Here is a 27,443-nt window from a genome sequence, read left to right as displayed (position 1 = left end):
TCCATCTCCTTTCTAGAGAAGTCGGTCTCCTCACTCTCAGAAGTGGTCCTGCAGAACAGGCGAGGTCTGGACCTCCTGTTCATGCAGCGAGGGGGCCTGTGTGCCGCCTTGAAGGAGGAGTGCTGCTTCTATGCAGACCACATGGGAGTCGTGAGAGACTCCATGGCGGAACTCCCAAACAGACTGGCTCAGAGACAGAGAGACAGGGAGGCCCAACAGGGTTGGTTCGAGTCCTGGTTCAATCGATCACCTTGGCTAACCACCCTGATTTCTGCCCTAATAGGTGCATTGGCGATGCTGCTTTTAGCTGTCACCTCCGGACCATGCCTGCTGCACAAGCTGGTCTCGTTCGTTCAGAGCCGCCTGGAACGGGCCACCATCCTGTTCATAGGCCAGCAATTCACTGCTGTGAGTTCAACCAGGGAATTCAACCAGGGAACGCTGCCAGTCACAAGATTTCCTAAACTTGCCTGGCAAAAATTTACTCAGGTTTACCAAACCCCTTTCCCTTATCGAACTTCATCCTTATACCTCACTCCGGTGCCCATGTACGTGACCACCTCACCCATTTGCGCAAAAGGTGGGTGGAGACGCGGTAGATAGGGACCGGCGGTCGGAAGATTACGCGATGTGACGGAAAGGCAAGACCCCTGTTCCCCTCAGATAAGAAACCACCCGAGGGGCGATGTAACCCCCCTAGCACCACTAACTTCCCATTCCACCCCTGGTAACTTTCCACTCCTTGCTGACCATAGATAGCAGAGGCAGATACCCCCGTGACGTAGGGACCCCTTAGACTATAAAACCCCACGAGAAGAGTTCATCAACACCTTTGGACCATCCACCACCTCGGTGTTTGCGTGCTCCTTGGCCCGAGAGACCCTGCAGAGTGGGTCACCTTGCTTTACATCAGAAGGCAACACTTTGGTCACCGCTGTCACCTCGCTGCCACCTCGCTGCCACCATGGTGTTCGTGTCCCCACCCGGTCACCTGGCCAGCTACAACCCGGTGGGTACCCCCAAAACTGGGGAGGGGGCGCCCCGAAAATGGGGCTGGTGGGGTCTGTGGGACATTTGGGGATCCTTGGGAGGGACAATTTGGGGACCCTGTCACCCGGGTAGGGACATTTGGGGTCCCTGTCACCCTGGTGGGGACATTTGGGGTCCCTGTTACCATTTTGGGGTCCCTGTCACCCTGGAGGGGACATTTCGGGCATCCCTGTCACCCCAAAAATGGGGCTGTGGGCACCCCAAAAATGGGGAGGGGGTTTGGGGGGTCCCTGTCCCCATTTTGGGGGGTCCCTGTCCCCATTCAGGCCCCCCTGACCCCCCGTTTCTGTGCCCCTCCAGCCCCTGCCCTACGTGGCCCCGGTGCCCGGGGGGCTCTGGCCGAGCATGGCCGTGAGCGTGCAGGGCGTAGTGAAAGCGCAAGCGGAGCGGTAACGCTGGGGGAGACTGGGGGGGACTGGGAGGGGATTGGGAGGGGATTGGGGGGGACTGGGAGGGGATTTGAGGAGATTGGGAGGGGATTTGGTGACATTTAAGGGGGGATTTGAGGGACCGGGAGGGATTGGGATGGGATTGGGGGGCACTGGGAGGGACTGGGAGCGACTGGGAGGGATTGGGGGAAATTGGGATAGACTGGGAGGGACTGGCAGGGCACTGGGATGGATTTGGGGACATTTGGGAGGGACTGGGATAAACTGGGAGGGCACTGGGAGGGACTGGGAGGGAATTGGGGATACTGGGATGGACTGGGAGGGACTGGAGGGTACTGGGTGACATTGGGTGACACTGGATGACACTGGGGTGACACTGGGGTGACACAGGTGGCACTCCTGTCCTCAGGTTCAGGCTTACCTGGCTGGGGTGGGGGTCCCGGGGGACATTGAGGTGACCCTCTGTGACCCCAGGTGACACACAGGTGACACTGAGGTGACACAGGTGACACTGAGGTGACACAGGTGACACACAGGTGACGTTCCTGTCCCCAGGTTCCGCGTTGACCTGGCCCTGAGCACCCTGGAGGAGGCGGACATCGCCCTGCACATCAATCCCCGATTTGGGGCTGGGGTCACGGTGTTCAACAGCCGCCGCGGGGGGAGATGGGAGGAGGAGCTGAGTCGGGACCTGGCCCCCCTTCAACGGGGCAAAGTCTTCGAGATGATCATCGTTGTCACCCCCGAGGGCTACCGGGTATGGGGAGGGGTCCCGGGGGTCCTTGGGGGAGGATTTGGGGTCCTTAGGGGGGGATTTGTGGTCATTGGGGGGAGATCTGGGGGGGTTTGGGATCCTGAAACGGATGGGGGGACCCTTCGAGATGGTCATCAGTGCCACCCCCGAGGGCTACCGGGTATGGGGAGGGGTCCCAGGGGGATTTGGGGGGTCTTTGGGGGATTTGGGGTGTCCAAGGGGGAGTTTGATGACCTAAGGAGGGGATTTGGGGTCATTGGAGGGAGATTTGGGGTCCTTAGGGGGGATTTGGGGTGCCCAAGGGGAGATTTGGGGGTGCCCAGGGTGTATTTGGGATTTCTGGGTGAATATTTTGGAATTCCTGGGGGTGTATTTGGGGTTCCAAGGGTATTTTGGGGTGTCCCAGGTGTATTTTGGGGTGTCCCACGCGTATTTTGGGATCCCTGATCCCCGTTTTTCTCCCTTTTTCCCCCAGATCCTGGTGAACGGAAGCTTCTACCAGATGTTCCCTCACCGGATGCCCCCGGAGAACGTGAAGGCTCTGACCGTGGCCGGGGACCTGGAGCTGCTCTCGGCCTCGGTGATGGGCAGAGGGGTGAGACCTGAACCCCAAAAATATCCTGAACCCCAAAATCTGCACCCCAAAAATGATCCCGCACCCCAAAAATGACCCCTGAACCCAAAAAACGGCCAAAAAAAAACCAACCCAGGACCCCAAAAAACAGCCCCAAAACACACCTGGAACCCCCCCTTACCTGGAGCTGCTCTCAGCCTTGGTGCTGTGCGGTGGGGTGAGACCCCAAAAACGCCCTGAACCCCAAAATCTGCACCCTAAAAATGACCCCTGCACCCTAAAAACAACCCCGACCCCAAAATTCCACCCCTAGACCCCAAACCCCAGCCCTGCACCCCAAAATCCCCCCCTGCACCCCAAATTTCCCGTCTGACACCCCCTCTTCCCTTGCAGGGCGCATCTTCTTCGGTCGGCCTGGTGAGTCTGGGGTGTCCCCAAATGATTTTTTGGGGGTCCCCAGGTGGGTTTGGGGGTGCCCAGGTGGGTTTTAGCGGCTCCCAGATGGATTTTGGGAATCCCCAAATGGATTTAGGGGGTCCCCAGGTGAATTTTGAGTTTCCCAGGCAAATTTTGGGGGTCCCCAAATGGATTTTGGGGGTCCCCAGATGATTCTGGGGTCCCCTGACCTCTGTTTCCCCCCCAGCGCAAGGCCAACAGCTCCGAGTCTGACCTGCTGGTAAGTGGGGAGGGGTCCCCCAAAATTCACCAGAACCCCAAAATTCCCCCCTCACCCATCAGGGGGGTTCCCCAGGTGCGACCCCCCCTCGTTGACCCCAAATTGTCCCCCACAGGAGATGACGCAGCCCCCCATCCTCCACCCGGTGAGTTTGGGGGGGATTTGTGGGTCCCGGGGGGATTTGGGGTGATTTGGGGAGATTTGGGGGTTTGGGGTGACTCAAGGAGGGATTTGGGGGTTTTGGGGTGACTTAAGGGGGGGCGGTCGGGTGGTTTAAGAGGGGATTTGGGGGTCCCAGGGGGTTTTGAGGTGGTTTAAGGGGGGATTTGGGGAGTTTGGGGTGACTTAAGGGAGGATTTGGGGGTCCCGGGGGAGTCTGAGGTGACTCAAGGTGGGATTTGGGGGTCCCAGAGGGTGTTGGGGTGGCTTGAGGGGGTCTGGGGGTTTTGGGGGTCTCTGAGGGTGGGATTTGGGTTCTGGGGGATCTGTTGTGATTTGGGGGCTCCCGGGGGGGTCTCACCCCACTCTGAGCCCCCCATTTGTGCCCCCCCAGCCCGTCCCCTTCATTGCCACCATCCCGGGGGGGGTGATCCCCAAAAAAACCATCATCGTCAAGGGCTTCGTCCCCGCAACGCCAAGAGGTACTGGGGACCCCCAGAGACCCCTCCCCAAAATCCCCCTGAGCCCCCACAGCCGTCTGTGTCCCCAAAATTCTCCCAGGATCCCAAAACCTCCCAAAATCCACCCCAGCACCCCAAAAATCTTTCACAAGACCCCGTCTTTGACCTGCCCCCACCCCAAATCCTCCGTCAACACCTCAGGACCCCCAAATCCCAGAAATCCCCCCCAAACACCCCAAAATACCCCCTAACCCCCCTGTCACAACCCCAGGACCTCCTAAATCCCCCCCAAATCCCCCCAAACACCCCAAAATCTCCCCAAACACCCCTCACCACCCCAGGCACCCCAAAATGTCCCCCAAAATCCCCTCAAAATGCCCCAAATCCCCCCCAAACCCTCCAAAATGCCCCCCAAATCCTCCTCAAACTCCCCCTGGTACCACCCCAGGACCCCCACAGCCCCCAAAATTACCCTGAAACGCCCCCAAACACCCCCAAATCCCCAAAAATCGCTCCCAAACTCCACCAAAATCCTCCCTGAACCCCCCAGGTTCCACATCAACCTGCGGGTGGGCCGGGGTGGGGACGCGCTGCTGCACCTGAACCCCTCCAAACATCCCAAATCCCCTCCAAACCCCCCAAAATCCCCCCCAAACACTAAATCGCCCCCAAACCCTCCAAATCACCCCCAAAAACGCCCCCAAATCCCCAGGTTTCAGATCAACCTGCGTGTGGGCCCTACTGGGGACATCGTGCTGCACGTGAACCCCAGGATGGAAGAGGGCAACGCCGTGGTGCGGAATTCCCTACAGGGCGACTCGTGGGGCCGCGAGGAGAGGGACCTGCGCTGCAGCAGCCCCTTCCTGCGCGAACACTTCTTCGATGTGAGAGGGGGTCTGGGGTTCTGAGGGGGTTTTGGGGTGCTCAGAGGGGTTTGGAGTGGGTTTGCGGGAGTTTTGTGGTCCTCAGAGTGGGTTTGGGTGGGATTTGGGGTCCTTAGAGGGGGTTTGGGGTCTTCTGATGGGTTTTGGAGTGGGTTTGGGTGGGATTTGGGGTGCACAGAGGGGGTTTGGAGGGGATTTGGGGTCCTTAGAGGGGGTTTGGGTGGGATTTGGGGTCCTCAGAGGGGCTTGGAGGGGGTTTTGGGTCATGGGGATGGGAGCAAGGGGGGATTTGGGGTCCTCAGAGGGGGTTTGAGGTCCTGGGGAGGGGGCACAGGGTGGGATTTGGGATCTGGGGTGACTTTGAGGGTCTCTGGGGCACTTTGGGGGTCCCTGGGGTGACTTTGGGAGTCCCCGGGGTAACTCTGGGGGTCTCTGAGGTGATTTTTGAGGTCTCTGGGTAACTCTGGGTGTGCCTGGATGATTTTGGGGCCTCTGAGGTGACAGCCCCCTCTTTGTGCCGTGTTATTCCCCTCCAGCTTTCAATCTGCTGTGAGAACGATCGCTTCAATGTGTTCGCCAATGGGCAGCTGCTCTTCGATTTCCACTACCGGGTGCCAGTCGGGCCCCACGTGGACGTGCTGGAGATCAAGGGCGATGTGGTCCTGTCCTATGTCCATTTCTGACCCACAAGTGTCCTGGCACTGCCCAATAAGTGCCCTGGAACAGCTCTGTTACAGCCCCACAGCTGCCTGCAATTGCCCCAGAACTGCCCTGTAATTGCCCCATAACTGCCCCCCTCAGTTGCCCCCCAATTATCCTCTCCCGACACTGACCTCAATAAAGCTTTTAATGCTGCAGCTCCGGAGACTTGAGGGGAAAATGGGTGGGGAAGGTGAGGGAAAAGGGAGGGAAATGTGAGGGGAAAAGAGGGAAATGTGAGGAGAGGAAAGGGCGGGAATCGTGAGGGGAAAATGGGTGGAGAACCTGAGGGGAGAAGAGAGGAAAATGTGAGGGGAGAAAAGGTGAGGAAATGTGAAGGGAAAAGAGAGGGAAGTGTGAGGGGAAAAGAGAGAGAAGTGTGAAGGGAAAAGAGAGGGAAATGTGAGGGGGAAAAGAGGAGAAGAGAGGGGAGAGAGAAACGTGAGGGGAGAAAAGGGCAGGAAATGTGAGGGGAGAAAAGGGCAGGAAATGTGAGGGGACAAGAGAGAAATGTAAGGGGGAAAAGGGCAGGAATCATGAGGGGAGGAGAAAAACGTGAGGAGAGAAGGGAGAGAAATGTGAAGGGAGATATGAGGGGAAAAGAGGGAAATGTGAAGGGAGAAAAGGGCAGGAATCATGAGGTCAAAGAGACAGAAATGTGAGGGGAAAAGAGAGAATGGGGAGGGGAGAAAAGGGCGGGAATCATGAGGGGAAACAGGCCGGAACGTGAGGGGAAAAGGGAGGGAAATGTGAGGGGAGAGGAGAGAGAAACGTGAGGGGGAAAAAGGGCGGGAATCGTGAGGGGAGAAAAGGGCGGGAAAATGTGAGGGGAGAAAAGAGAGAATTGTGAGGAGAAAACGGCAGGCATTGTGAAGGGAAAAAGGGGGAAACGTGAGGGGAGAAAAGAGAGGGAGATGTGAGGGGACAAAAGGGGGAGCATTGTGAGGGGGTAAGTGGGAAATGTGAGGGGAAAAGGTGAAATAAACAGGGCCAGGAGACTTCTTCTCCTTTTTAATGCCCTCATTAAAAGCGATCAGCTCAGGATTGGGCGGCTCGACGGGTCGGCAGCGTCCGTCGCCTCTCAGGGCGACTCAGAGGAGGAGGATATGCACAGCTCTGTCCACAAGGGGCAGGGCTGAGGAATCACGGCCTCGTAGGATTCTTTAGGGCGAGACGTCCCCGTCAGATGTTCCTACCGCGGTCCGGGTCTCGCTTCCTGCCAGACCTGGCCCGGGGGCTTTCAAGACAGGGTGAGGAACAATGAAGGTTTCCAGCATCTCTGCAGGCCCAGCGCTCCGCTCCTCACATCCAGACATCACTCCAGTCTCTCAACTCTTATTTGGCTCGTTGTTTTTGGGGTCTTCTCAGTACAGAGGGGGGCCCACTCAGCATTCTGGTCTTGGAGTCACTTTGCATAACCCCCTCCACCTTCTCAGGTGTCTTCACTACTCTGGGAAAGGTGAAACTTAGCGTTGGGCAAGGCTCTGCTGATACAAGAGGAGCAATTAGCCACAACGACCCGTGATTACAATAACAAAACACGCAGAACTTGGGCAGGGCCAGTGATCTGGCTGCCTCTTTGTAACTTTTTCTCACAAAAAAATATTAACCGAATTTTCGTTCATAACAGTCCCCCCTCTTTTACTTTGATCGAGCTTAAATTTTAAGCTCGCATCAACTCACAATTTTTTTATTTTGAATCTACTATAAATCTCTTGTGCACTTTGGTAATCATGGTTACTTAACCTTGTTACTTTCCTTGGTTTCTTCAGGTTGGTCTGCACGGCAAGTACTATTTTAATAAAACAGATAAACAGTAAAAAGAGCAATCCTTCAAGTATACACACAGTCAGAAAAACTACCTTTTCCCATACATCCTTTTTGAAAATCTCCAGGTTCTCCCACCCACTGGGATCAAGTGTAGGAGTTTGATCTCGATTATTTACACATGCTAATATTTTTATTTCGTTTGAAATGTTCTTAATAATTGAATTCTTTATTTTTAATACTGCCTGGAGCTGGATGACTTTGTTTAACATAGATACTGGGATCCGAACTTGGCTTTTACAATTTGGATTTTCTCCATTTCTATTTCACTTTGCCTGTTTTGTTTAATTTCTCTCAAATCATTATATATAGGAACTCTCAAACTTGATCCAGTTTCTTTGGGTAATAAGAAAATTGGTCTTATCACTCTAAGCAATGCAGCTGCCAGACCAGTCTCCTGACAATTTGGAGTGTGTTGTGGTATCAGAGATTAAACCTGGAGGTTTAGAGCTCCCCTGAAATGTGTTCCAAAAGGGGTTTATCTCTTTTCCAGTACACTCATATAAATACTTGCTACAAACAATTTTTCTTACCATTTTCACCATTTCTTTGCTTTTTACTAGATCTGCTGAGCTTGTTTCAGCAGCATCACATTGAAAGCACAACCAGGCTTCCCCTATGGGGCACTCTCCTAGGAGCGGCTGCCTAAAATGGCAGTATTGTATGCTATCCAATACACTATTTTATTTTTCTGATAAAGGACCAATTGGGAGAGGTGAACACAATCAGGGTTAGCTCTTTAGAGTCCCTTCTACCCGCTTCTCTGCTTAAACCTCTCTTGGTCTGTTCCCTGCCAATTTTGGTTTCCCCCACCAGGGGAGTGCTCTGTAGAGGATTAACCTGGAGCCTTTAGAATTAAACTGGGAACTTAAACCAGAATTACTTATTTACAGTCTTAAACTTTTTACTTAACACAGTTTACACAGAACAGTCTTGAAACATTTTAAGCAATGTTAGAGCTCTGACACCAATTTTTTCCATGCAGTTCAGTCTTTTTGACTCTTCCTCCTGAGAGTCAACTTTACTTGTGATGTGGATGAACCTTTATCCAGTGCCCAGAGGTGGGAGTGGTGTGGACTCTGGCCCAATGCCAGAGAGAAAAACTGGGGCTCTGGCCCAATGCCAGAGGGAGAATGGGGTGCAGTCTGGTCCAATGCCAGAATGCCAGAGGGAAAAAATCTGATGTTGAATCCTGGTCCAATGCCAGGGGGTGAGAGTGATGTGAGTCCAACCTTTTTCCTTTGGTCTACACCGTCGAATTAGTGATGAAGAGTGCCTGAAATGGGCTTTCAAACACAGGCATTAATGGTCTGCAATGTTATGATTTTATCAAAACTCAGTTTCTCTGGTTAATGTTATTGGTTAACTTCTCTTTTCCTATAGATTGCATGTTTCTCTCATCAACTTCTGCATACTCTGTATTTTGCAAGGAGTTGTATTTCTCAAATTGTATTTCTCAAAGTATTTTTATTCTCCTATTTTTCTGTGCATTTAATTCACTGGTTTTCTGTTCTATTTTTCAAGATCTTATCTATTTATCTCTTGCTTCTGTTTCTTACCTTCACAGCGGCAATTTATGTTCACCTGATGGCACCTGGGGTCCTGGACTGTTCTCTTTCTCCCAAATTCTTATGCCAGCCGCCCTAATCATCTGGACTTCTTCTGGGGAAAATAATATACTCAGGGTGGAATTCATCTCCCCCAGGTGTAGATATTTGGACCTAGAAATTGATCCGTTTGGTTGGCTATGCCCACTGGGTCCTCAACTGAATGCCCCAACTCTTTCTTGAATCCTCTCACCTCAGAAGCAGTTAGGGGAGCATCCACAAAGCCAACACCTCCCATACGAACCTCTCTGAGGGGAAAGAGTCTCTCTGCCTTGGAGCTCTTGGATCTGGTGCTACAGTATGGCCCATCTCCAGATGCCAAACTACTTTGAGGACATCTGGGTCACCCTGAACGTTCTGCCCATCAGCAGGTGTATTTGCTGATAGCTGTTTACTGGGCGAGGAGATGTTTGTGTCCCAACTAGGAGGAGGTAAAGGGACAGCAATAGGAGGGGGAGAAGAGCCCGAGTGGATGTTAAGCGGAGCTGGAGAAGGGGTGGAGAATGCAGCAGGTGGAGCAGGCACTCGTGGTGGTGCAGAAGGGACTGGAGGGGCTGAAGGGGGTTGTGAGGGAGTGGTTACTGGAGGGGATACTGGGTTTATCACAGGGAAGCTGAAGAGGTGGAAGGAGGAGTTGGAGCAGGTGGTAATGAGATGGCAGCCGGGGGAAGAACCAGACCTGCCATTTGAGGTGCTTGAAGAAGAGGGTTATAAGGTGGAGGGGCAGAAGGAGGCAAATAATCCAGGGGGTCCCATCTTTTACTAGTTCTATCATCCCCTCCTTCATTCCCCTCTTCCTTCCTCTGTACCTTACAAACTCGCACCCCTTCATCCCCAACAGCGCTCTTTACCCAGCAAGATACATAGAGTAATTGCTGAAGGAGTCGCTTTAAACACTCCCTTCAGTTACTCCTCAGCCAACGCCCCTCACCAGTGCAGATGGGACACCCCTCGCAAAGGAATCACCCTGAGTCAGGTCACAGGCCGGGGCAGATGCTTTGGCAATGCCACCCTAGCTGGGCGGAAAGGCAACGTCTGCACCAAAATTGTCAAACCCAACGGGAAAAACAATAAGTGGGCAGTCCCGTCCGCACCTGGGATGTGGGTTTGCCAGCGATCCGGAGTGAGTCCCTGTGTGTTCCTTGCCAAATTCGAGGACTCTAACGACTTCTGTGTCCAAGGTCTGATTGTTCCTAGGGCCCTGTACCACGCAGATGAAGAAGTGTATCGCCATTTCGAAGAAGTGTATCGCCATTTCGAAGAAGTGTATCGCCATTTCGAGGAACCCAGCCGGCTCCACAAAAGAGAAATAATAACAAGTATAACTATGGCAATGCTGCTGGGCCTGGGAGCAGCCGGAACGGCCACAGGAGTCTCAGCCCTGGCGACCCAGCACCAAGGACTGTCCCAGCTGCAGGCAACAATTGACGAGGACCTGCAGAGGATCGAGAAATCCATCTCCTTTCTAGAGAAGTCGGTCTCCTCACTCTCAGAAGTGGTCCTGCAGAACAGGCGAGGTCTGGACCTCCTGTTCATGCAGCGAGGGGGCCTGTGTGCCGCCTTGAAGGAGGAGTGCTGCTTCTATGCAGACCACACGGGAGTCGTGAGAGACTCCATGGCGGAACTCCCAAACAGACTGGCTCAGAGACAGAGAGACAGGGAAGCCCAACAGGGTTGGTTCGAGTCCTGGTTCAATCGATCACCTTGGCTAACCACCCTGATTTCTGCCCTAATAGGTGCATTGGCGATGCTGCTTTTAGCTGTCACCTCCGGACCATGCCTGCTGCACAAGCTGGTCTCGTTCGTTCAGAGCCGCCTGGAACGGGCCACCATCCTGTTCATAGGCCAGCAATTCACTGCTGTGAGTTCAACCAGGGAATTCAACCAGGGAACACTGCCAGTCACAAGATTTCCTAAACTTGCCTGGCAAAAATTTACTCAGGTTTACCAAACCCCTTTCCCTTATCGAACTTCATCCTTATACCTCACTCCGGTGCCCATGTACGTGACCACCTCACCCATTTGCGCAAAAGGTGGGTGGAGACGCGGTAGATAGGGACCGGCGGTCGGAAGATTACGCGATGTGACGGAAAGGCAAGACCCCTGTTCCCCTCAGATAAGAAACCACTCGAGGGGCGATGTAACCCCCCTAGCACCACTAACTTCCCATTCCACCCCTGGTAACTTTCCACTCCTTGCTGACCATAGATAGCAGAGGCAGATACCCCGTGACGTAGGGACCCCTTAGACTATAAAACCCCACGAGAAGAGTTCATCAACACCTTTGGACCATCCACCACCTTGGTGTTTGCGTGCTCCTTGGCCCGAGAGACCCTGCAGAGTGGGTCACCTTGCCTTATATCAGAAGGCAACACTTTGGTCACCGCTGTCACCTCGCTGCCACCTCGCTGCCACCATGGTGTTCGTGTCCCCACCCGGTCACCTGGCCAGCTACAACCCGGTGGGTACCCCCAAAACTGGGGAGGGGGCGCCCCGAAAATGGGGCTGGTGGGGCTCTGTGGGACATTTGGGGATCCTTGGGAGGGACAATTTGGGGACCCTGTCACCCGGGTAGGGACATTTGGGGTCCCTGTCACCCTGGTGGGGACATTTGGGGTCCCTGTTACCATTTTGGGGTCCCTGTCACCCTGGAGGGGACATTTCGGGCATCCCTGTCACCCCAAAAATGGGGCTGTGGGCACCCCAAAAATGGGGAGGGGGTTTGGGGGGTCCCTGTCCCCATTTCGGGGTCCCTGTCCCCATTCGGGCCCCCCTGACCCCCCGTTTCTGTGCCCCTCCAGCCCCTGCCCTACGTGGCCCCGGTGCCCGGGGGGCTCTGGCCGAGCATGGCCGTGAGCGTGCAGGGCGTAGTGAAAGCGCAAGCGGAGCGGTAACGCTGGGGGAGACTGGGGGGGACTGGGAGGGGATTGGGAGGGGATTGGGGGGGACTGGGAGGGATTTGAGGAGATTGGGAGGGGATTTGGTGACATTTAAGGGGGGATTTGAGGGACCGGGAGGGATTGGGATGGGATTGGGGGGCACTGGGAGGGACTGGGAGCGACTGGGAGGGGATTGGGGAAACTGGGATAGACTGGGAGGGACTGGCAGGGCACTGGGATGGGATTTGGGGACATTTGGGAGGGACTGGGATAAACTGGGAGGGCACTGGGAGGGACTGGGAGGGAATTGGGGATACTGGGATGGACTGGGAGGGACTGGAGGGTACTGGGTGACATTGGGTGACACTGGATGACAATGGGGTGACACTGGGGTGACACAGGTGGCATTCCTGTCCTCAGGTTCAGGCTTACCTGGCTGGGGTGGGGGTCCCGGGGGACATTGAGGTGACCCTCTGTGACCCCAGGTGACACACAGGTGACACTGAGGTGACACAGGTGACACTGAGGTGACACAGGTGACACACAGGTGACGTTCCTGTCCCCAGGTTCCGCATTGACCTGGCCCTGAGCACCCTGGAGGAGGCGGACATCGCCCTGCACATCAATCCCCGATTTGGGGCTGGGGTCACGGTGTTCAACAGCCGCCGCGGGGGGAGATGGGAGGAGGAGCTGAGTCGGGACCTGGCCCCCCTTCAACGGGGCAAAGTCTTCGAGATGATCATCGTTGTCACCCCCGAGGGCTACCGGGTATGGGGAGGGGTCCCGGGGGTCCTTGGGGGAGGATTTGGGGTCCTTAGGGGGGGATTTGTGGTCATTGGGGGGAGATCTGGGGGGGTTTGGGATCCTGAAACGGATGGGGGGACCCTTCGAGATGGTCATCAGTGCCACCCCCGAGGGCTACCGGGTATGGGGAGGGGTCCCAGGGGGATTTGGGGGGTCTTTGGGGGGATTTGGGGTGTCCAAGGGGGAGTTTGATGACCTAAGGAGGGGATTTGGGGTCATTGGAGGGAGATTTGGGGTCCTTAGGGGGGGATTTGGGGTGCCCAAGGGGAGATTTGGGGGTGCCCAGGGTGTATTTGGGATTTCTGGGTGAATATTTTGGAATTCCTGGGGGTGTATTTGGGGTTCCAAGGGTATTTTGGGGTGTCCCAGGTGTATTTTGGGGTGTCCCAGGTGTATTTTGGGATCCCTGATCCCCGTTTTTCTCCCTTTTTCCCCCAGATCCTGGTGAACGGAAGCTTCTACCAGATGTTCCCTCACCGGATGCCCCCGGAGAACGTGAAGGCTCTGACCGTGGCCGGGGACCTGGAGCTGCTCTCGGCCTCGGTGATGGGCAGAGGGGTGAGACCTGAACCCCAAAAATATCCTGAACCCCAAAATCTGCACCCCAAAAATGATCCCGCACCCCAAAAATGACCCCTGAACCCAAAAAAACGGCCAAAAAAAACCAACCCAGGACCCCAAAAAACAGCCCCAAAACACACCTGGAACCCCCCCTTACCTGGAGCTGCTCTCAGCCTCGGTGCTGTGCGGAGGGGTGAGACCCCAAAAACGCCCTGAACCCCAAAATCTGCACCCTAAAAATGACCCCTGCACCCTAAAAACAACCCCGACCCCAAAATTCCACCCCTAGACCCCAAACCCCAGCCCTGCACCCCAAAATCCCCCCTGCACCCCAAATTTCCCGTCTGACACCCCCTCTTCCCTTGCAGGGCGCATCTTCTTCGGTCGGCCTGGTGAGTCTGGGGTGTCCCCAAATGATTTTTTGGGGTCCCCAGGTGGGTTTGGGGGTGCCCAGGTGGGTTTTAGCGGCTCCCAGATGGATTTTGGGAATCCCCAAATGGATTTAGGGGGTCCCCAGGTGAATTTTGAGTTTCCCAGGCAAATTTTGGGGGTCCCCAAATGGATTTTGGGGTCCCCAGATGATTCTGGGGTCCCCTGACCTCTGTTTCCCCCCCAGCGCAAGGTCAACAGCTCCGAGTCTGACCTGCTGGTAAGTGGGGAGGGGTCCCCCCAAAATTCACCAGAACCCCAAAATTCCCCCCTCACCCATCAGGGGGGTTCCCCAGGTGCGACCCCCCCTCGTTGACCCCAAATTGTCCCCCACAGGAGATGACGCAGCCCCCCATCCTCCACCCGGTGAGTTTGGGGGGGATTTGTGGGTCCCGGGGGGATTTGGGGTGATTTGGGGGAGATTTGGGGGTTTGGGGTGACTCAAGGAGGGATTTGGGGGTTTTGGGGTGACTTAAGGGGGGGCGGTCGGGTGGTTTAAGAGGGGATTTGGGGGTCCCAGGGGGTTTTGAGGTGGTTTAAGGGGGGATTTGGGGAGTTTGGGGTGACTTAAGGGAGGATTTGGGGGTCCCGGGGGAGTCTGAGGTGACTCAAGGTGGGATTTGGGGGTCCCAGAGGGTGTTGGGGTGGCTTGAGGGGGTCTGGGGGTTTTGGGGTCTCTGAGGGTGGGATTTGGGTTCTGGGGGATCTGTTGTGATTTGGGGGCTCCCGGGGGGTCTCACCCCACTCTGAGCCCCCCATTTGTGCCCCCCCAGCCCGTCCCCTTCATTGCCACCATCCCGGGGGGGGTGATCCCCAAAAAAACCATCATCGTCAAGGGCTTCGTCCCCCGCAACGCCAAGAGGTACTGGGGACCCCCAGAGACCCCTCCCCAAAATCCCCCTGAGCCCCCCACAGCCGTCTGTGTCCCCAAAATTCTCCAGGATCCCAAAACCTCCCAAAATCCACCCCAGCACCCCAAAAATCTTTCACAAGACCCCGTCTTTGACCTGCCCCCACCCCAAATCCTCCGTCAACACCTCAGGACCCCCAAATCCCAGAAATCCCCCCCAAACACCCCAAAATACCCCCTAACCCCCCTGTCACAACCCCAGGACCTCCTAAATCCCCCCCAAATCCCCCCAAACACCCCAAAATCTCCCCAAACACCCCTCACCACCCCAGGCACCCCAAAATGTCCCCCAAAATCCCCTCAAAATGCCCCAAATCCCCCCCAAACCCTCCAAAATGCCCCCAAATCCTCCTCAAACTCCCCCTGGTACCACCCCAGGACCCCCACAGCCCCCAAAATTACCCTGAAACGCCCCCAAACACCCCCAAATCCCCAAAAATCGCTCCCAAACTCCACCAAAATCCTCCCTGAACCCCCCAGGTTCCACATCGACCTGCGGGTGGGCCGGGGTGGGGACGCGCTGCTGCACCTGAACCCCTCCAAACATCCCAAATCCCCTCCAAACCCCCCAAAATCCCCCCCAAACACCCTAAAATCGCCCCCAAACCCTCCAAATCACCCCCAAAAACGCCCCCAAATCCCCCAGGTTTCAGATCAACCTGCGTGTGGGCCCTACTGGGGACATCGTGCTGCACGTGAACCCCAGGATGGAAGAGGGCAACGCCGTGGTGCGGAATTCCCTACAGGGCGACTCGTGGGGCCGCGAGGAGAGGGACCTGCGCTGCAGCAGCCCCTTCCTGCGCGAACACTTCTTCGATGTGAGAGGGGGTCTGGGGTTCTGAGGGGGTTTTGGGGTGCTCAGAGGGGTTTGGAGTGGGTTTGCGGGAGTTTTGTGGTCCTCAGAGTGGGTTTGGGTGGGATTTGGGGTCCTTAGAGGGGGTTTGGGGTCTTCTGATGGGTTTTGGAGTGGGTTTGGGTGGGATTTGGGGTGCACAGAGGGGGTTTGGAGGGGATTTGGGGTCCTTAGAGGGGGTTTGGGTGGGATTTGGGGTCCTCAGAGGGGCTTGGAGGGGGTTTTGGGTCATGGGGATGGGAGCAAGGGGGGATTTGGGGTCCTCAGAGGGGGTTTGAGGTCCTGGGGAGGGGGCACAGGGTGGGATTTGGGATCTGGGGTGACTTTGAGGGTCTCTGGGGCACTTTGGGGGTCCCTGGGGTGACTTTGGGAGTCCCCGGGGTAACTCTGGGGGTCTCTGAGGTGATTTTTGAGGTCTCTGGGGTAACTCTGGGTGTGCCTGGGATGATTTTGGGGCCTCTGAGGTGACAGCCCCCTCTTTGTGCCGTGTTATTCCCCTCCAGCTTTCAATCTGCTGTGAGAACGATCGCTTCAATGTGTTCGCCAATGGGCAGCTGCTCTTCGATTTCCACTACCGGGTGCCAGTCGGGCCCCACGTGGACGTGCTGGAGATCAAGGGCGATGTGGTCCTGTCCTATGTCCATTTCTGACCCACAAGTGTCCTGGCACTGCCCAATAAGTGCCCTGGAACAGCTCTGTTACAGCCCCACAGCTGCCTGCAATTGCCCCAGAACTGCCCTGTAATTGCCCCATAACTGCCCCCCTCAATTGCCCCCCAATTATTCTCTCCCAACACTGACCTCAATAAAGCTTTTAATGCTGCAGCTCCGGAGACTTGAGGGGAAAATGGGTGGGGAAGGTGAGGGGAAAAGAAGGAAATGTGAGGGGAAAAGAGGGAAATGTGAGGAGAGGAAAGGGCGGGAATCATGAGGGGAAAATGGGTGGAGAACCTGAGGGGAGAAGAGAGGAAAATGTCAGGGGAGAAAAGGCGAGGAAATGTGAAGGGAAAAGAGAGGGAAGTGTGAGGGGAAAAGAGAGAGAAATGTGAAGGGAAAAAAAGAGGGAAATGTGAGGGGGGGAAAGGGGAGAAGAGAGGGGAGAGAGAAACGTGAGGGGAGAAAAGGGCTGGAAATGTGAGGGGAGAAAAGGGCTGGAAACGTGAGGGGAGAAAAGGGCTGGAAACGTCAGGGGAGAAAAGGGCGGGAAACGTGAGGGGAGAAAAGGGCGGGAAATGTGAGGGGACAAAAGGGAGGGAAATGTGAAGGGACAAGAGAGAAATGTAAGGGGGAAAAGGGCAGGAATCATGAGGGGAGGAGAAAAACGTGAGGGGAGAAGGGAGAGAAATGTGAAAAGAGATATGAGGGGAAAAGTGAGAGAAATGTGAAGGGAAAAGTGAGAGATACATGAGGGGAAAGAGGGAAATGTAAAGGGAGAAAAGGGCAGGAATCATGAGGTCAAAGAGAGAGAAATGTGAGGGAAAAAGAGAGAATGGGAGGGGAGAAAAGGGCGGGAATCATGAGGGGAAAACAGGCCGAGAACGTGAGGGGAAAAGGGAGGGAAATGTGAGGGGAGAGGAGAGAGAAACGTGAGGGGGGAAAAGGGCGGGAATCGTGAGGGGAGAAAAGGGCGGGAAAATGTGAGGGGAGAAAAGAGAGAATTGTGAGGAGAAAACGGCAGGAATTGTGAGGGGAAAAAGGGGAAACGTGAGGGGAGAAAAGAGAGGGAAATGTGAGGGGAGAAAAGGGGGAGCATTGTGAGGGGGTAAGTGGGAAATGTGAGGGGAAAAGGTGAAATAAACAGGGCCAGGAGACTTCTCCTTTTTAACGCCTTCAGTAAAAGCGATCAGCTCAGGATTGGGCGGCTCGACGGGTCATCAGCAGCGTCCGTCGTTTCTCAGGGCGACTCAGAGGAGGAGGATATGCACAGCTCTGTCCACAAGGGGCAGGCCGGGCGATCCCAGCCCTCGTAGGATTCTTTAGGGCGAGACGTCCCCGTCAGATGTTCCTACCGCGGTCCGGGTCTCGCTTCCTCCCAGACCTCGCCCGGGGGCTTTCAAGACAGGGTGAGGAACAATGAAGGTTTCCAGCATCTCTGCAGGCCCAGCGCTCCGCTCCTCACATCCAGACATCACTCCAGTCTCTCAACTCTTATTTGGCTCGTTGTTTTTGGGGTCTTCTCAGTACAGCGGGGGGGCCCACTCAGCATTCTGGTCTTGGAGTCACTTTGCATAACCCCCTCCACCTTCTCAGGTGTCTTCACTACTCTGGGAAAGGTGAAACTTAGCGTCGGGCAAGGCTCTGGTGATACAAGAGGAGCAATTAGCCACAACGACCCGTGATTACAATAACAAAACACGCAGAACTTGGGCAGGGCCAGTGATCTGGCTGCCTCTTTGTAACTTTTTCTCACAAAAAAAATATTAACCGAATTTTCGTTCATAACAGTCCCCCCTCTTTTACTTTGATCGAGCTTAAATTTTAAGCTCGCATCAAATCACAATTTTTTTATTTTGAATCTACTATAAATCTCTTGTGCACTTTGGTAATCATGGTTACTTAACCTTGTTACTTTCCTTGGTTTCTTCAGGTTGGTCTGCACGGCAAGTACTATTTTAATAAAACAGATAAACAGTAAAAAGAGCAATCCTTCAAGTATACACACAGTCAGAAAAACTACCTTTTCCCATACATCCTTTTGAAAATCTCCAGGTTCTCCCACCCACTGGGATCAAGTGTAGGAGTTTGATCTCGATTATTTACACATGCTAATATTTTTATTTCGTTTGAAATGTTCTTAATAATTGAATTCTTTATTTTTAATACTGCCTGGAGCTGGATGACTTTGTTTAACATAGATACTGGGATCCGAACTTGGCTTTTACAATTTTGGATTTTCTCCATTTCTATTTCACTTTGCCTGTTTTGTTTAATTTCTCTCAAATCATTATATATAGGAACTCTCAAACTTGATCCAGTTTCTTTGGGTAATAAGAAAATTGGTCTTATCACTCTAAGCAATGCAGCTGCCAGACCAGTCTCCTGACAATTTGGAGTGTGTTGTGGTATCAGAGATTAAACCTGGAGGTTTAGAGCTCCCCTGAAATGTGTTCCAAAAGGGGTTTATCTCTTTTCCAGTACACTCATATAAATACTTGCTACAAACAATTTTTCTTACCATTTTCACCATTTCTTTGCTTTTTACTAGATCTGCTGAGCTTGTTTCAGCAGCATCACATTGAAAGCACAACCAGGCTTCCCCTATGGGGCACTCTCCTAGGAGCGGCTGCCTAAAATGGCAGTATTGTATGCTATCCAATACACTATTTTATTTTCTGATAAAGGACCAATTGGGAGAGGTGAACACAATCAGGGTTAGCTCTTTAGAGTCCCTTCTACCCGCTTCTCTGCTTAAACCTCTCTTGGTCTGTTCCCTGCCAATTTTGGTTTCCCCCACCAGGGGAGTGCTCTGTAGAGGATTAACCTGGAGCCTTTAGAATTAAACTGGGGAACTTAAACCAGAATTACTTATTTACAGTCTTAAACTTTTTACTTAACACAGTTTACACAGAACAGTCTTGAAACATTTTAAGCAATGTTAGAGCTCTGACACCAATTTTTTCCATGCAGTTCAGTCTTTTTTGACTCTTCCTTCTGAGAGTCAACTTTACTTGTGATGTGGATGAACCTTTATCCAGTGCCCAGAGGTGGGAGTGGTGTGGACTCTGGCCCAATGCCAGAGAGAAAAACTGGGGCTCTGGCCCAATGCCAGAGGGAGAATGGGGTGCAGTCTGGTCCAATGCCAGAATGCCAGAGGGAAAAAATCTGATGTTGAATCCTGGTCCAATGCCAGGGGGTGAGAGTGATGTGAGTCCAACCTTTTTCCTTTGGTCTACACCGTCGAATTAGTGATGAAGAGTGCCTGAAATGGGCTTTCAAACACAGGCATTAATGGTCTGCAATGTTATGATTTTATCAAAACTCAGTTTCTCTGGTTAATGTTATTGGTTAACTTCTCTTTTCCTATAGATTGCATGTTTCTCTCATCAACTTCTGCATACTCTGTATTTTGCAAGGAGTTGTATTTCTCAAATTGTATTTCTCAAAGTATTTTTATTCTCCTATTTTTCTGTGCATTTAATTCACTGGTTTTCTGTTCTATTTTTCAAGATCTTATCTATTTATCTCTTGCTTCTGTTTCTTACCTTCACAGCGGCAATTTATGTTCACCTGATGGCACCTGGGGTCCTGGACTGTTCTCTTTCTCCCAAATTCTTATGCCAGCCGCCCTAATCATCTGGACTTCTTCTGGGGAAAATAATATACTCAGGGTGGAATTCATCTCCCCCCAGGTGTAGATATTTGGACCTAGAAATTGATCCGTTTGGTTGGCTATGCCCACTGGGTCCTCAACTAAATGCCCCAACTCTTTCTTGAATCCTCTCACCTCAGAAGCAGTTAGGGGAGCATTCACAAAGCCAACACCTCCCATAGGAACCTCTCTGAGGGGAAAGAGTCTCTCTGCCTTGGAGTTCTTGGATCTGGTGCTACAGTACGGCCCATCTCCAGATGCCAAACTACTTTGAGGGACATCTGGGTCACCCTGAACGTTCTGCCCATCAGCAGGTGTACTTGCTGATAGCTGTTTACTGGGCGAGGAGATGTTTGTGTCCCAACTAGGAGGAGGTAAAGGGACAGCAATAGGAGGGGGAGAAGAGCCCGAGTGGATGTTAAGCGGAGCTGGAGAAGGGGTGGAGAATGCAGCAGGTGGAGCAGGCACTCGTGGTGGTGCAGAAGGGACTGGAGGGGCTGAAGGGGGTTGTGAGGGAGTGGTTACTGGAGGGGATACTGGGTTTATCACAGGGGAAGATGAAGAGGTGGAAGGAGGAGTTTGAGCAGGTGGTAATGAGATGGCAGCCGGGGGAAGAACCAGACCTGCCATTTGAGGTGCTTGAAGAAGAGGATTCTAAGGTGGAGGGCAGAAGGAGGCAAATAATCCAGGGGGTCCCATCTTTTACTAGTTCTATCATCCCCTCCTTCATTCCCCTCTTCCTTCCTCTGTACCTTACAAACTCGCACCCCTTCATCCCCAACAGCGCTCTTTACCAGCAAGATACATAGAGTAATTGCTGAAGGAGTCGCTTTAAACACTCCCTTCAGTTACTCCTCAGCCAACGCCCCTCACCAGTGCAGGTGGGACACCCCTCGCAAAGGAATCACCCTGAGTCAGGTCACAGGCCGGGGCAGATGCTTTGGCAATGCCACCCTAGCTGGGCGGAAAGGCAACGTCTGCACCAAAATTGTCAAACCCAACGGGAAAAACAATAAGTGGGCAGTCCCGTCCGCACCTGGGATGTGGGTTTGCCAGCGATCCGGAGTGAGTCCCTGTGTGTTCCTTGCCAAATTCGAGGACTCTAACGACTTCTGTGTCCAAGGTCTGATTGTTCCTAGGGCCCTGTACCACGCAGATGAAGAAGTGTATCGCCATTTCGAAGAAGTGTATCGCCATTTCGAAGAAGTGTATCGCCATTTCGAGGAACCCAGCCGGCTCCACAAAAGAGAAATAATAACAAGTATAACTATGGCAATGCTGCTGGGCCTGGGAGCAGCCGGAACGGCCACAGGAGTCTCAGCCCTGGGGACCCAGCACCAAGGACTGTCCCAGCTGCAGGCAACAATTGACGAGGACCTGCAGAGGATCGAGAAATCCATCTCCTTTCTAGAGAAGTCGGTCTCCTCACTCTCAGAAGTGGTCCTGCAGAACAGGCGAGGTCTGGACCTCCTGTTCATGCAGCGAGGGGGCCTGTGTGCCGCCTTGAAGGAGGAGTGCTGCTTCTATGCAGACCACACGGGAGTCGTGAGAGACTCCATGGCGGAACTCCCAAACAGACTGGCTCAGAGACAGAGAGACAGGGAAGCCCAACAGGGTTGGTTCGAGTCCTGGTTCAATCGATCACCTTGGCTAACCACCCTGATTTCTGCCCTAATAGGTGCATTGGCGATGCTGCTTTTAGCTGTCACCTCCGGACCATGCCTGCTGCACAAGCCGGTCTCGTTCGTTCAGAGCCGCCTGGAACGGGCCACCATCCTGTTCATAGGCCAGCAATTCACTGCTGTGAGTTCAACCAGGGAATTCAACCAGGGAACGCTGCCAGTCACAAGATTTCCTAAACTTGCCTGGCAAAAATTTACTCAGGTTTACCAAACCCCTTTCCCTTATCGAACTTCATCCTTATACCTCACTCCGGTGCCCATGTACGTGACCACCTCACCCATTTGCGCAAAAGGTGGGTGGAGACGCGGTAGATAGGGACCGGCGGTCGGAAGATTACGCGATGTGACGGAAAGGCAAGACCCCTGTTCCCCTCAGATAAGAAACCACCCGAGGGGCGATGTAACCCCCCTAGCACCACTAACTTCCCATTCCACCCCTGGTAACTTTCCACTCCTTGCTGACCATAGATAGCAGAGGCAGATACCCCCGTGACGTAGGGACCCCTTAGACTATAAAACCCCACGAGAAGAGTTCATCAACACCTTTGGACCATCCACCACCTCGGTGTTTGCGTGCTCCTTGGCCCGAGAGACCCTGCAGAGTGGGTCACCTTGCTTTACATCAGAAGGCAACACTTTGGTCACCGCTGTCACCTCGCTGCCACCTCGCTGCCACCATGGTGTTCGTGTCCCCACCCGGTCACCTGGCCAGCTACAACCCGGTGGGTACCCCCAAAACTGGGGAGGGGGCGCCCCGAAAATGGGGCTGGTGGGGCTCTGTGGGACATTTGGGGATCCTTGGGAGGGACAATTTGGGGACCCTGTCACCCGGGTAGGGACATTTGGGGTCCCTGTCACCCTGGTGGGGACATTTGGGGTCCCTGTTACCATTTTGGGGTCCCTGTCACCCTGGAGGGGACATTTCGGGCATCCCTGTCACCCCAAAAATGGGGCTGTGGGCACCCCAAAAATGGGGAGGGGGTTTGGGGGTCCCTGTCCCCATTTTGGGGGGTCCCTGTCCCCATTTTGGGGGGTCCCTGTCCCCATTCAGGCCCCCCTGACCCCCCGTTTCTGTGCCCCTCCAGCCCCTGCCCTACGTGGCCCCGGTGCCCGGGGGGCTCTGGCCGAGCATGGCCGTGAGCGTGCAGGGCGTAGTGAAAGCGCAAGCGGAGCGGTAACGCTGGGGGAGACTGGGGGGGACTGGGAGGGGATTGGGAGGGGATTGGGAGGGACTGGGAGGGGATTTGAGGAGATTGGGAGGGGATTTGGTGACATTTAAGGGGGGATTTGAGGGACCGGGAGGGATTGGGATGGGATTGGGGGGCACTGGGAGGGACTGGGAGCGACTGGGAGGGGATTGGGGGAAACTGGGATAGACTGGGAGGGACTGGCAGGGCACTGGGATGGGATTTGGGGACATTTGGGAGGGACTGGGATAAACTGGGAGGGCACTGGAGGGACTGGGAGGGAATTGGGGATACTGGGATGGACTGGGAGGGACTGGAGGGTACTGGGTGACATTGGGTGACACTGGATGACAATGGGGTGACACTGGGGTGACACAGGTGGCACTCCTGTCCTCAGGTTCAGGCTTACCTGGCTGGGGTGGGGGTCCCGGGGGGACATTGAGGTGACCCTCTGTGACCCCAGGTGACACACAGGTGACACTGAGGTGACACAGGTGACACTGAGGTGACACAGGTGACACACAGGTGACGTTCCTGTCCCCAGGTTCCGCGTTGACCTGGCCCTGAGCACCCTGGAGGAGGCGGACATCGCCCTGCACATCAATCCCCGATTTGGGGCTGGGGTCACGGTGTTCAACAGCCGCCGCGGGGGGAGATGGGAGGAGGAGCTGAGTCGGGACCTGGCCCCCCTTCAACGGGGCAAAGTCTTCGAGATGATCATCGTTGTCACCCCCGAGGGCTACCGGGTATGGGGAGGGGTCCCGGGGGTCCTTGGGGGAGGATTTGGGGTCCTTAGGGGGGGATTTGTGTTCATTGGGGGGAGATCTGGGGGGGTTTGGGATCCTGAAACGGATGGGGGGACCCTTCGAGATGGTCATCAGTGCCACCCCCGAGGGCTACCGGGTATGGGGAGGGGTCCCAGGGGGATTTGGGGGGTCTTTGGGGGGATTTGGGGTGTCCAAGGGGGAGTTTGATGACCTAAGGAGGGGATTTGGGGTCATTGGAGGGAGATTTGGGGTCCTTAGGGGGGGATTTGGGGTGCCCAAGGGGAGATTTGGGGGTGCCCAGGGTGTATTTGGGATTTCTGGGTGAATATTTTGGAATTCCTGGGGGTGTATTTGGGGTTCCAAGGGTATTTTGGGGTGTCCCAGGTGTATTTTGGGGTGTCCCAGGTGTATTTTGGGATCCCTGATCCCCGTTTTTCTCCCTTTTTCCCCCAGATCCTGGTGAACGGAAGCTTCTACCAGATGTTCCCTCACCGGATGCCCCCGGAGAACGTGAAGGCTCTGACCGTGGCCGGGGACCTGGAGCTGCTCTCGGCCTCGGTGATGGGCAGAGGGGTGAGACCTGAACCCCAAAAATATCCTGAACCCCAAAATCTGCACCCCAAAAATGATCCCGCACCCCAAAAATGACCCCTGAACCCAAAAAACGGCCAAAAAAAACCAACCCAGGACCCCAAAAAACAGCCCCAAAACACACCTGGAACCCCCCCTTACCTGGAGCTGCTCTCGGCCTCGGTGCTGGGCGGTGGGGTGAGACCCCAAAAACGCCCTGAACCCCAAAATCTGCACCCTAAAAATGACCCCTGCACCCTAAAAACAACCCCGACCCCAAAATTCCACCCCTAGACCCCAAACCCCAGCCCTGCACCCCAAAATCCCCCCCTGCACCCCAAATTTCCCGTCTGACACCCCCTCTTCCCTTGCAGGGCGCATCTTCTTCGGTCGGCCTGGTGAGTCTGGGGTGTCCCCAAATGATTTTTTGGGGGTCCCCAGGTGGGTTTGGGGGTGCCCAGGTGGGTTTTAGCGGCTCCCAGATGGATTTTGGGAATCCCCAAATGGATTTAGGGGGTCCCCAGGTGAATTTTGAGTTTCCCAGGCAAATTTTGGGGGTCCCCAAATGGATTTTGGGGGTCCCCAGATGATTCTGGGGTCCCCTGACCTCTGTTTCCCCCCCAGCGCAAGGCCAACAGCTCCGAGTCTGACCTGCTGGTAAGTGGGGAGGGGTCCCCCCAAAATTCACCAGAACCCCAAAATTCCCCCCTCACCCATCAGGGGGGTTCCCCAGGTGCGACCCCCCCTCGTTGACCCCAAATTGTCCCCCACAGGAGATGACGCAGCCCCCCATCCTCCACCCGGTGAGTTTGGGGGGGATTTGTGGGTCCCGGGGGGATTTGGGGTGATTTGGGGGAGATTTGGGGGTTTGGGGTGACTCAAGGAGGGATTTGGGGGTTTTGGGGTGACTTAAGGGGGGGCGGTCGGGTGGTTTAAGAGGGGATTTGGGGGTCCCAGGGGGTTTTGAGGTGGTTTAAGGGGGGATTTGGGGAGTTTGGGGTGACTTAAGGGAGGATTTGGGGGTCCCGGGGGAGTCTGAGGTGACTCAAGGTGGGATTTGGGGGTCCCAGAGGGTGTTGGGGTGGCTTGAGGGGGTCTGGGGGTTTTGGGGGTCTCTGAGGGTGGGATTTGGGTTCTGGGGGATCTGTTGTGATTTGGGGGCTCCCGGGGGGGGTCTCACCCCACTCTGAGCCCCCCATTTGTGCCCCCCCAGTCCGTCCCCTTCATTGCCACCATCCCGGGGGGGGTGATCCCCAAAAAAACCATCATCGTCAAGGGCTTCGTCCCCCGCAACGCCAAGAGGTACTGGGGACCCCCAGAGACCCCTCCCCAAAATCCCCCTGAGCCCCCCACAGCCGTCTGTGTCCCCAAAATTCTCCCAGGATCCCAAAACCTCCCAAAATCCACCCCAGCACCCCAAAAATCTTTCACAAGACCCCGTCTTTGACCTGCCCCCACCCCAAATCCTCCGTCAACACCTCAGGACCCCCAAATCCCAGAAATCCCCCCCAAACACCCCAAAATACCCCCTAACCCCCCTGTCACAACCCCAGGACCTCCTAAATCCCCCCCAAATCCCCCCAAACACCCCAAAATCTCCCCAAACACCCCTCACCACCCCAGGCACCCCAAAATGTCCCCCAAAATCCCCTCAAAATGCCCCAAATCCCCCCCAAACCCTCCAAAATGCCCCCCAAATCCTCCTCAAACTCCCCCTGGTACCACCCCAGGACCCCCACAGCCCCCAAAATTACCCTGAAACGCCCCCAAACACCCCCAAATCCCCAAAAATCGCTCCCAAACTCCACCAAAATCCTCCCTGAACCCCCCAGGTTCCACATCAACCTGCGGGTGGGCCGGGGTGGGGACGCGCTGCTGCACCTGAACCCCTCCAAACATCCCAAATCCCCTCCAAACCCCCCAAAATCCCCCCCAAACACCCTAAAATCGCCCCCAAACCCTCCAAATCACCCCCAAAAACGCCCCCAAATCCCCCAGGTTTCAGATCAACCTGCGTGTGGGCCCTACTGGGGACATCGTGCTGCACGTGAACCCCAGGATGGAAGAGGGCAACGCCGTGGTGCGGAATTCCCTACAGGGCGACTCGTGGGGCCGCGAGGAGAGGGACCTGCGCTGCAGCAGCCCCTTCCTGCCCGAACACTTCTTCGATGTGAGAGGGGGTCTGGGGTTCTGAGGGGGTTTTGGGGTGCTCAGAGGGGTTTGGAGTGGGTTTGCGGGAGTTTTGTGGTCCTCAGAGTGGGTTTGGGTGGGATTTGGGGTCCTTAGAGGGGGTTTGGGGTCTTCTGATGGGTTTTGGAGTGGGTTTGGGTGGGATTTGGGGTGCACAGAGGGGGTTTGGAGGGGATTTGGGGTCCTTAGAGGGGGTTTGGGTGGGATTTGGGGTCCTCAGAGGGGCTTGGAGGGGGTTTTGGGTCATGGGGATGGGAGCAAGGGGGGATTTGGGGTCCTCAGAGGGGGTTTGAGGTCCTGGGGAGGGGGGACAGGGTGGGATTTGGGATCTGGGGTGACTTTGAGGGTCTCTGGGGCACTTTGGGGGTCCCTGGGGTGACTTTGGGAGTCCCCGGGGTAACTCTGGGGGTCTCTGAGGTGATTTTTGAGGTCTCTGGGGTAACTCTGGGTGTGCCTGGGATGATTTTGGGGCCTCTGAGGTGACAGCCCCCTCTTTGTGCCGTGTTATTCCCCTCCAGCTTTCAATCTGCTGTGAGAACGATCGCTTCAATGTGTTCGCCAATGGGCAGCTGCTCTTCGATTTCCACTACCGGGTGCCAGTCGGGCCCCACGTGGACGTGCTGGAGATCAAGGGCGATGTGGTCCTGTCCTATGTCCATTTCTGACCCACAAGTGTCCTGGCACTGCCCAATAAGTGCCCTGGAACAGCTCTGTTACAGCCCCACAGCTGCCTGCAATTGCCCCAGAACTGCCCTGTAATTGCCCCATAACTGCCCCCCTCAGTTGCCCCCCAATTATCCTCTCCCGACACTGACCTCAATAAAGCTTTTAATGCTGCAGCTCCGGAGACTTGAGGGGAAAATGGGTGGGGAAGGTGAGGAGAAAAGAAGGAAATGTGAGAGGAAGAGAGGGAAATGTGAGGAGAGGAAAGGGCGGGAATCGTGAGGGGAAAATGGGTGGAGAACCTGAGGGGAGAAGAGAGGAAAATGTGAGGGGAGAAAAGGCGAGGAAATGTGAAGGGAAAAGAGAGGGAAGTGTGAGGGGAAAAGAGAGGGAAATATGAGGGGGGGAAGGGGAGAACGGAGGGGAGAAGAGAGAGAAACGTGAGGGGAGAAAAGGGCGGGAAACGTGAGGGGAGAAAAGGGCGGGAAACGTGAGGAGAAAAGAGAGAAATGTGAGGGGAAGAGAGAGAAATGTGAGGGGAGAAAAGAGAGGTGAGGGGA

At 54.9% G+C, this 27,443-nt stretch overlaps 2 protein-coding genes and 1 pseudogene across 2 annotated transcripts; all 3 read left to right on the top strand.

The window, feature by feature from the left end:
* Positions 1-604: 604 nt before the first annotated feature.
* LOC134433771 (galectin-4-like) lies at positions 605-5,804 on the top strand (annotated as a pseudogene).
* A 5,640-nt stretch (positions 5,805-11,444) lies between these two features.
* On the top strand, positions 11,445-16,340 carry LOC134433773 (galectin-4-like). Its single transcript, XM_063182484.1, has 10 exons — positions 11,445-11,541; positions 11,882-11,970; positions 12,526-12,727; positions 13,202-13,321; positions 13,693-13,716; positions 13,941-13,973; positions 14,090-14,119; positions 14,527-14,615; positions 15,310-15,481; positions 16,020-16,340. Exons 1-10 carry the CDS (start codon positions 11,497-11,499, stop codon positions 16,164-16,166), a joined length of 951 nt encoding a protein of 316 aa, XP_063038554.1. The 5' UTR covers positions 11,445-11,496; the 3' UTR covers positions 16,167-16,340.
* A 5,488-nt stretch (positions 16,341-21,828) lies between these two features.
* On the top strand, positions 21,829-27,059 carry LOC134433770 (galectin-4-like). The gene is made up of 10 exons (XM_063182481.1): positions 21,829-22,228; positions 22,592-22,680; positions 23,238-23,439; positions 23,914-24,033; positions 24,405-24,428; positions 24,655-24,687; positions 24,804-24,833; positions 25,244-25,332; positions 26,029-26,200; positions 26,739-27,059. The coding sequence occupies exons 1-10, from the start codon at positions 22,184-22,186 to the stop codon at positions 26,883-26,885; spliced, it is 951 nt and encodes a 316-aa protein (XP_063038551.1). The 5' UTR covers positions 21,829-22,183; the 3' UTR covers positions 26,886-27,059.
* The last annotated feature ends 384 nt before the right edge of the window (positions 27,060-27,443 follow it).

The sequence above is a fragment of the Melospiza melodia genome, unplaced genomic scaffold (genome assembly GCF_035770615.1).
Source record: "Melospiza melodia melodia isolate bMelMel2 unplaced genomic scaffold, bMelMel2.pri scaffold_251, whole genome shotgun sequence".
NCBI lineage: Eukaryota > Metazoa > Chordata > Aves > Passeriformes > Passerellidae > Melospiza > Melospiza melodia.
This window is presented reverse-complemented; position numbering and strand designations above follow the sequence as displayed.

What these genes read in the sequence shown, in the direction of transcription:
- LOC134433773 (XM_063182484.1), top strand. Translation starts at nt 11,497, where the DNA reads ATGGTGTTCGTGTCCCCACCCGGTCACCTGGCCAGCTACAACCCG. An exon ending in AGCCCCCCATCCTCCACCCG is followed by an intron (nt 14,120 to 14,526) that starts GTGAGTTTGGGG and finishes GTGCCCCCCCAG; the next exon opens with CCCGTCCCCTTCATTGCCAC. An exon ending in TGCGCGAACACTTCTTCGAT is followed by an intron (nt 15,482 to 16,019) that starts GTGAGAGGGGGT and finishes ATTCCCCTCCAG; the next exon opens with CTTTCAATCTGCTGTGAGAA.
- LOC134433770 (XM_063182481.1), top strand. Translation starts at nt 22,184, where the DNA reads ATGGTGTTCGTGTCCCCACCCGGTCACCTGGCCAGCTACAACCCG. An exon ending in ACCTGGCCAGCTACAACCCG is followed by an intron (nt 22,229 to 22,591) that starts GTGGGTACCCCC and finishes GTGCCCCTCCAG; the next exon opens with CCCCTGCCCTACGTGGCCCC. An exon ending in CCTCGGTGATGGGCAGAGGG is followed by an intron (nt 24,034 to 24,404) that starts GTGAGACCTGAA and finishes CTTCCCTTGCAG; the next exon opens with GGCGCATCTTCTTCGGTCGG.